The 7,651-nt window shown below is 50.6% G+C and overlaps 1 protein-coding gene across 3 annotated transcripts; it reads left to right on the forward strand.

The window, feature by feature from the left end:
* The first annotated feature begins 2,882 nt into the window (after positions 1-2,882).
* On the forward strand, positions 2,883-6,839 carry PSRC1 (proline and serine rich coiled-coil 1). 3 transcript variants are annotated; one of them, XM_047085272.1, is made up of 8 exons: positions 2,884-3,006; positions 3,495-3,552; positions 3,644-3,701; positions 4,158-4,599; positions 4,953-5,096; positions 5,288-5,406; positions 5,713-5,806; positions 6,232-6,839. In XM_047085272.1, exons 1-8 carry the CDS (start codon positions 2,974-2,976, stop codon positions 6,430-6,432), a joined length of 1,149 nt encoding a protein of 382 aa, XP_046941228.1. In that variant the 5' UTR covers positions 2,884-2,973; the 3' UTR covers positions 6,433-6,839. The 3 variants fall into 3 exon arrangements, with proteins under 3 accessions (XP_046941227.1, XP_046941228.1, XP_046941226.1); XM_047085270.1 differs by having other exon boundaries at positions 2,885-3,006; positions 4,953-5,067; positions 5,158-5,406; positions 6,232-6,319; XM_047085271.1 differs by lacking the exon at positions 6,232-6,839 and having other exon boundaries at positions 2,883-3,006; positions 4,953-5,067; positions 5,158-5,406; positions 5,713-5,810.
* The last annotated feature ends 812 nt before the right edge of the window (positions 6,840-7,651 follow it).

The raw sequence follows: 7,651 nt of genomic DNA on the forward strand, positions 1-7,651 counted from the left end.
TTCATAAGCTGCTCCAAGTCACGAAGCTGGTAAGTTAGCAGAGCTAGGATTGGAACCAGGTCTGCCTGACTTCAAGCTTTCTCTCTTTCCTCTCATCTCTTTCACCCAAGCGACGCTCAACTGTAGCAGGTCTGGGGGGTGGGATCATGGGTTGTAAGAAAGAAAAGACCGCTAGGAGGCAGTAAATCTTAGGCAAGGTTTTGAAGAGGAGGAGGGTGTGTTTCGGCTGAGAAAACTGAGACAGGCTTTTCTGTTCACACCAAAGGTCTATTTTCAGCTGAGGCAAATGTCTATTCCAGCCTTTCTCAACTGGAGCACTATGAGAATGCCCCAATGCCCCCCAAGGCATCCATTATATGTCATAATTAACTTTTTCCACGCATCCAGAATGTCACTAGTTATGTAGCATCTTGGGAAAACTGAGAAACTAGCCACACAAATTATTTGTATGGTCAAATGCCCTTGCGGGACCCCTTGCTGCAACTGCCAGGTTGGGGAGAGAGGGGGACCAGAGTCCAGAGCCAGCTAGTCAGGGACACAATGGCCAGGAGGCCTCCCTTCAGCTGAAGCAGGGCCGGGGTCAGGAAGGAGTGGAATACACCCAGCTACGATGCCCTAAGGATCAGTTAGACCTCTGGCCTCAGCTCACCGCCCCAATGCCTCTGCTATCAAAGTACTCAAGGTTCCTATACGCTGAACCTTCACGGTGAAGGAATAAAATCTTCACGCTGAACAAGACTTCCAGTCATAGTTAATCTTCCCACATTCAAGAAGAACTGTACTGGAATCCTTAATTTTGTCATTTATGCCCTCAACACTAGGGAGTTCCTTCTGAAGTAAGGTCTACCACGTGCCAGGGAGGGGGTGTAATCTCTTCATTAATTCGTCTATTCACTATTTATCCAAAATCTTGAACATCTGTTCATAGATGTCATTTTAGGGGTTGGGCTGAGGGGGACAAATAATTCCCAGATTAGTGGCCTTAGGCTGAGTAAAGAATTCTTGTGCCTGAAATCTGTATTCTCTGGTTTTGTTGTTATTCTGATGGAGGAGAAAGTAGTTCAATTGCTTTTTTTCTGGTACTGCAACAGCTTTCAAAATCATAACTGGGTGACAGGAAATTGGAGATGAGTTTCCACAGGAGGAACTAACTTCCAATTTGCTACAACTGCATCCCCACTCACCTGAGGTTGGGAAGAAGCAAGGGCGGGGTTTCCCCAGTCAGGCTGCTCCTCGGCCCAGCAGGAATGCAGTTAATGAGCAGCTTCTTTCCCTTCATTCTTCACTTTGCCACCACTTGCCTGGAGAGAGGGAAACTACTGGCTCTGGTCTTCCCACCTCCACAGAACCTGAATCCTACAAACAACCAAAATTCCACCCTCACCAACAAGCCTACAGAAAACCAGGCAATCCTCTTCTCCCAGTTCTTCTTCACACAAGCCTGCAAGTTCTGGGCCACCCCCCCCCCGCCCTTTGCCTTAGCACCCCCACTGAACCCCAAGTCTCCTTTGCTTCCTGTGGCATTTCTTACAGTAACATCTCGTGCCTGCAAACCTCATCACCTCAGCTTCACAGCTAAAAACTAGAAAGTAACCCCCCCCCAAAAAAGCCTCTAAATATTAACCAAAAGAATGGTCATAAACTCTGGAGACTAAAGTTCTCCAGCCATTGTTTTAAATTTTTAGAACATTTCTAAGAAGCCCTGTTAACTGGTGGCCCCAGCCTATTCACAGGCAACACTTGGAAACAACAAAAAGATCTCTAATAAGTAGGCTTAAGCACTTCACAAACACAGCTTTTAGTTTAGAGGTAGCAAGTTACAAACACCCCTCAAAAGCCCCTAAGGCACAAGGTATAAACTTGACTCTGGTAGTTCTAGCCATGAAACCATGACTGACGGTCAGGGTTCTTGCTCTGCAGATAAGCGAGAGGTCAAATACACTCAAGCCTGCCTGCCTTGTGACAGAGGAGTCACGGCTGAATTGGACCCAAATCTCCGTGTCCAAAAACCCTGTTCACCTCCGGTTCTGAATGTTCTCTTAAAATAATGATGGAAGATGTACTTCTTAGAGAACCTCAATGTACCAAACTAGTGACTGGATAAAGAAGATATGGTGTATATATACACAATGGAATATTACTCCGCGATCAAAAAGAATGAAATCTTGCCATTTTAGCAACAACGTGGATGGAACAAGAATGTATCGTGCTAAGCAAAATTATTCAGAGAAAGGCAAATGTATGCTTTCACTCAAATGTGGAATTTAAAAAACAAAACAGATGAACATATGGTAAAGGAAGGAAAAATAAGATAAAAACAGAGGGAGGCAAACCAAGAGACTCTTAAATACGGAGAACAAACTGAGGGTTGCTGGAGGGGTGTTGGGTTGAGGGGAGGATGGGCTAAATGGGTGAAGGGCATTGAGGAGGGCACTTGTTAGGATGAGCCCTGGGTGTTATATGTACGTGATGAATCGATAAATTGTACTCCTGAAACCATTATTACACTATATGCTAACTTGTATATATTAAAAAAAAAGATAATGGAGGCTGTACTTCTTAGAGAACCTCAATATACCTAAAATATAAATGTCTAGGTGCTTCCATAACTTGGAAAAATCACAAATGAGGAAACATGGCAAACGCGGTGCTCGCAAACGGAGTAAGCCCCTGAAAACAAATTTCCTCAAGAGGAGCGTTCCGTCTAGGGTGACTGGCGCTCGGAGGTCCAGCGGGGAGCCCGGCTCCGCCCAGCTGGCAGGGTGAGAAACGTACAGTCATTGGTCAGGTCCCTCGCACGCCGCCACGAGGCCCCACCTCCTCCAAGGAAAGTCTCCCGGACACACGCGCGCGCAGGCGGCCTCCCCGCCATAGCCCACCGGATGAAGTCTGTTTTAGAACCGCTCTCCACACAGCCCCCACCGGCAGACTTCCGGCCGGCTGGTCGATGCCGCCCCGCCCCTGAGGGCAGGGATGTTGGGAACCACCAATCACGGAGCACATGTGGTGAGAGTGGGTGGGGCCTGAGAGATTCGAAAGGAGCCCCACCCCCTCAGGGCTGATTCCCGGGACTAAGTGGTGGGAGGCAAGTGCTTTCTGCGAGAGGTGAGGCGGGGCGGAAAGTAAAAACAGAGGGTGGGCTGGAGGTGTGGTGTGGGTGTGGTGCCGTGTGAGTGTGGTGCCGTGTGAGTGGAAAGGTGGTTTGGGGAAAGAGAGAACCGGAGGATGGTGGCGAGGAAGAAGATGGGGCGCGCAGACCGCCCCCGGTGAGAAGAGCCCAGGTTGTAGGGGGGCTGCAGGGCAACCTGAGGAGGGGGATGGTGCTTTCTCGGCACCTTCCCCGGAGTTCACAGGGCTAGTTACAGGGGCAGGTGCTACCCCTGGGACCCTTGCTTTATCTCCAGCATGATCCTCATCCCCTGGCTTGCACCCTGCGTTTAGCTGGGGGCCTTGGGCAGGATGGAGACCTGAAGAAAGGTGTATTCTGTCTCCAGCTCAGGTCTAATCTGACTCGTGCACCTGCTGGCTGGAACATGGAAGATTTAGAGGAAGGTAAGGAAAGTAAGGAGGGAGGAGTAAGGCGCTGCGATTGAGAACGGCGTTAGGGACCCGAGGCTGGCATTCCTTCCTTCCTCCCCTACAGATGTAAAGTTCATAGCGGATGAGACCTTGGACTTTGGAGGGCTGTCACCATCTGACAGGTACCAGCCTCTTTAACCTACTTGCTTTCCTCCAACAGTGCCTGTCTGCCTCTGTCCCCTTAGTGCTGAAGTATTGTCCTCTGGGGTCTGGGTTGGTAATTGGGGTTGGGTGCCCTGGGGCTGCTGGGTGACTAGTTGACCTGGGCCCCTGTGACACTTTTGGGGGAGGGGAAAAGGGATAAGCTGGAATGAGATTTCAGGATGTTAAGAAGAAGGGTAAGTGGATTTGCTCCGTCCGCATCCTGGCATAATTTCCAGTGTCGGTAAGTGCTAAAGGCCTATGAGGCCTCATAGAACGGGGCATCTCATCACCTAGAGACCACCCTCACAGCCAGCATGGGCTTCCGGGTTTGGGGTTGTGTCCCTGGCTCTGTTGTGGAGGAGTTGCCCAGTCTCCTTTGCAGTCTCCTGCTCTCTTCTGTGTGGGCATGGCGCCTGGTTTGTTTTCTGTCTCAGTCGTGAGGAGGAAGACATAGCAGTGTCGGTGACTCCAGAGAAACCGCTCCGAAGAGGACTCTCCAATCGAAGTAATCCAAATGCAGTGGCCCCAGCCCCCCAGGGGCTGAGGCTCAGCTTGGGTCCCCTTAGTCCAGAGAAGCTGGAGGAGATTCTCCACGAGGCCAACCGGCTGGCAGTTCAGCTGGAGCAGTGTGCCCTGCAGGAGCAGGAGAGCACGGGCGAGGGCCTGGGGCCTCGCAGGGTGAAGCCCAGCCCCCGGCGGGAGACCTTTGTGCTGAAGGACAGTCCTGTCCGAGACCTGCTGCCCACTGTGAGTTCTTTGACTCGGAGCACCCCCTCCCCAAGCGGCCTGACACCCCGACTCCGGAGCGGCGATAAGAAGGGGTCAGTCAGGGTTCTCCGGGCAGCATCTGGGAAGAGGCCCTCCAGTGTGAAAAGGGTGAGTTTGGAGGGCCTGGGTTGGACGTGTGCCCTCAGACCCAGTGCGTGACTCGGTACAGCCATAGAGTGGTTTCCTCGTTGGTAAAGTGGGGATAGTAAAATTCTACCTCAGGACTGTTGGAATTGAGCAAAATACCATAAGCAAAGCACTTAGCACAGTGTCTGTGCATAACTCTACACGGTCTATAATAAGCTCACGATAAATGGTATTGATGAGGATGACGATGTCGGCAGCGAACGTCTGCCCTTGCTTCCTGGGATCTAGGCAGCTCTCCACCTCTATTCCTCAAACAGCCAGCAGAACAGATTCTTTTTCCATTCTAGTCCTATTTTTTCTCTCTTGTATTTCAGGAGTCACCCACTTGCAATCTGTTGCCTACATCCAAAAGCCCAGCATCTTCTCCTCTCGCCCGATCTACTCCTCCAGTCCGGGGCAAAGCTGGGCCCAGTGGGAGAGCAACAGCAAGTGAGGAGACTTGGGCAGCAAAACTGTGGGTGAATGGGAGGAGGGAGGGTATGGAGCTGACCCCAAAATTCCTCTACTCCTCTCCACCAGGCCCGCCTACCCCTGTCAGACCAGTCTTGGCCCCACAGCCTCCTACCGGCAACTCTCAGCGCCTCTCTCGGCCGCAGGGAGCAGCTGCTAAGCCTTCCAGTCGACTGCCTGTTCCCTCTGCCATCCCCAGGCCTGCCAGCCGAATGCCACTCACCAGCCGGAGTGTACCACCCGGCAAAGGTGCCCTGCCTCCAGCTTCTCTGCCACCTCGGAAAGGACTTCCACGACCAAGTGCTGTAGGGCACAGAGGTGAGGAAGAGTGGACGTAATGGCTGGAAATCAGGAGGAAGAATGCCTACCCTTGACCAGGTTGAATGCACCCTCACAGAGCTGGGAACAGTGACCCCTTTCTCCATCTTCATTACAGCCCAATTTGAAGATGGGGAGACTGAGCTAAGGAGAGATGTGGGCCCGGGCAAAGAGTGTGAACTGTGGTTTTCAAATACTTTATGTTTTGTAACCTTGGGTGGGAGGAAAGGCACTAATCCCAGACTCACTCGGGGAGGGTCACTTGAACTTTCTGCTCACTTATTTCTTTTGTTAACCCCCATCAAGTTCCTGTTTCCCAGCGGCCAAATCTTCCCATCACTGCTGCCACTCGCAGCAACCTGCAGCCCCCCAGGAAAGTGGCGGTCCCAGGACCCACCAGGTAAGACTGGTCGAGATGCTCTCTCTCCCCTGTCACTGAGGCTTCCAAACTGTTAGGCACACCAGCCCTGAATCCTATGTGGCAAGATGGGAATGAGGAGGGGAGACTAGAGGGTCAGGGAGTCCCATTTCTTCCTTCCCTGAGGAACTTCAACTCAGCTCGGTGACAAATAGGCTTGAAGAAGAGGGAAAGTTTGTTTGTTTGTTTATTCATTTAGAGAGAGCAGGGGAGAGGGGCAGAGGGAGAGAGAGAAAGAATCTTAAGTAGGCTCCATGCTTAGCACACAACCTGACTCGGGGCTCGATCCCACCACCCTGGGATCATGACCTGAGCTGAAATCAAGAGTCAGATGCTCAAGCAACTGAGCCACCCAGATAGCCCAGAAGAGGGACAGTTTAAAGCAGTTCTTCCTTCTGACTCTTTAGGTAAAGAGATCAGGTCAGCAAGCAAAAATTCAGGAGCAAACCACTACAGTCACTGCCTGGACTCACCTCTACTCGACCCTCCAAGCCCTCTCATGGAAGGCAGGCCCTGACTCCAGAAGATTCTGGCCCAGGAGCAGGAGGAAAAGATGCCACCAGGACTGGTGCCCCAGGAGTGAAGAGATGGGAGATGGGGTGGATTAGGGTTGAGCTGGAGGGGAATCAAACTCTGTGGGTTGAAAGAGGATTAGGAAAAAGAGGTCACCTCCCAACAGTGAAATTAACAAGCAGAAAATGAGAAATGCAGGAGAGTGGTTTGTCCTCTTCCACCCCCCACTCTTGTGTTCAGTCCCAGTTTGATCTTCTTCCCAGGCTTTGGCTCACTGGGCATTTACATGTGAATGGCCTCTGTAGCTAACCTCCATGCTCTCTGAGGAACAGTCCTGAATCACATCCTCTACTGGATGCAGGCCTGTTTGGAGAGGCAGAGGCAGGCACCTGGTCTCTAGAACTTATTTCCTGTGAATTCTGTGACTCTCAAGAGGTCAGTTTATGATAAGCTTACATCGATCTGCGTTTTTCTAAAATAAAATGAATGTATTTTTATAATCTCTGTATGTGTGAAAGTAAATGCTCCAATTTCAAACAAATACGTAGTAAACTCCTGTGTTATTCCAATGAGGGAGCCAGGAGGAGCCTCCCAGGCTGGGGCCTCAATAGGCCGAAGGCTCTTGTGATTGCAGCTCATCCAGCTGTGACTATCCGCCCTCCCTTTGTTGGCGTTAGATGGGAACAAGCTGCATTTTCACAGGATTTGTGTGTTACTGGAAGGTCCAGATCAAGTAAAATATAGCTTGATTCACACTATGTGAGGTTATCAAGGGTCTTGGTCAATTATTTATAGCCTAAGCTTGCTAAGTTTGGGTGTCCTTTCCTGGCAAGAGAATGAGGCCTTTTTTTTTTTTTTTTTAAGTTTATTTTGAAAGAGAGCGAGAGAGAGTGGGAGCGAGGGAGGGTCAGAGAGAGAGAGGGAGAGAGAGTCCCAAGCAGGCTCCACTCTGTCAGGGAAGAGCCCAATGCGGAGCTCGAATCCACAGACTGTGAGATCATGACCTGAGCCAAAATCAAGTTTGGACACTCAACCTACTAAGCCACTTGCACATCCGGAGAATGGAGCCTTCTGAGAATGCCTCATCATCTAGCCTGAGGTACTGAGATGAGGGGACCCTTTGATGGGTCCCCTGGTATTCACTTTCACTGACTGCTTCAGTAGAAGATACTGGAACACCTCGTCACGTATATCATTAGATATTGTTGGTGTTCTCTTATGTCCCCTCCTAGACGTGAGGGTTGGCACTAGGTTTTAGAAATCTCTGCAGTGCCTAGTGTTGTCATTTGTATGTGGCAGAGAATTTCGTTTATT

The sequence above is a fragment of the Lynx rufus genome, unplaced genomic scaffold, assembly GCF_022079265.1.
Source record: "Lynx rufus isolate CCGP_SWC_20201006 ecotype Redwood Valley unplaced genomic scaffold, mLynRuf1.p SCAF_2, whole genome shotgun sequence".
Classification (NCBI taxonomy): Eukaryota; Metazoa; Chordata; class Mammalia; order Carnivora; family Felidae; genus Lynx; species Lynx rufus.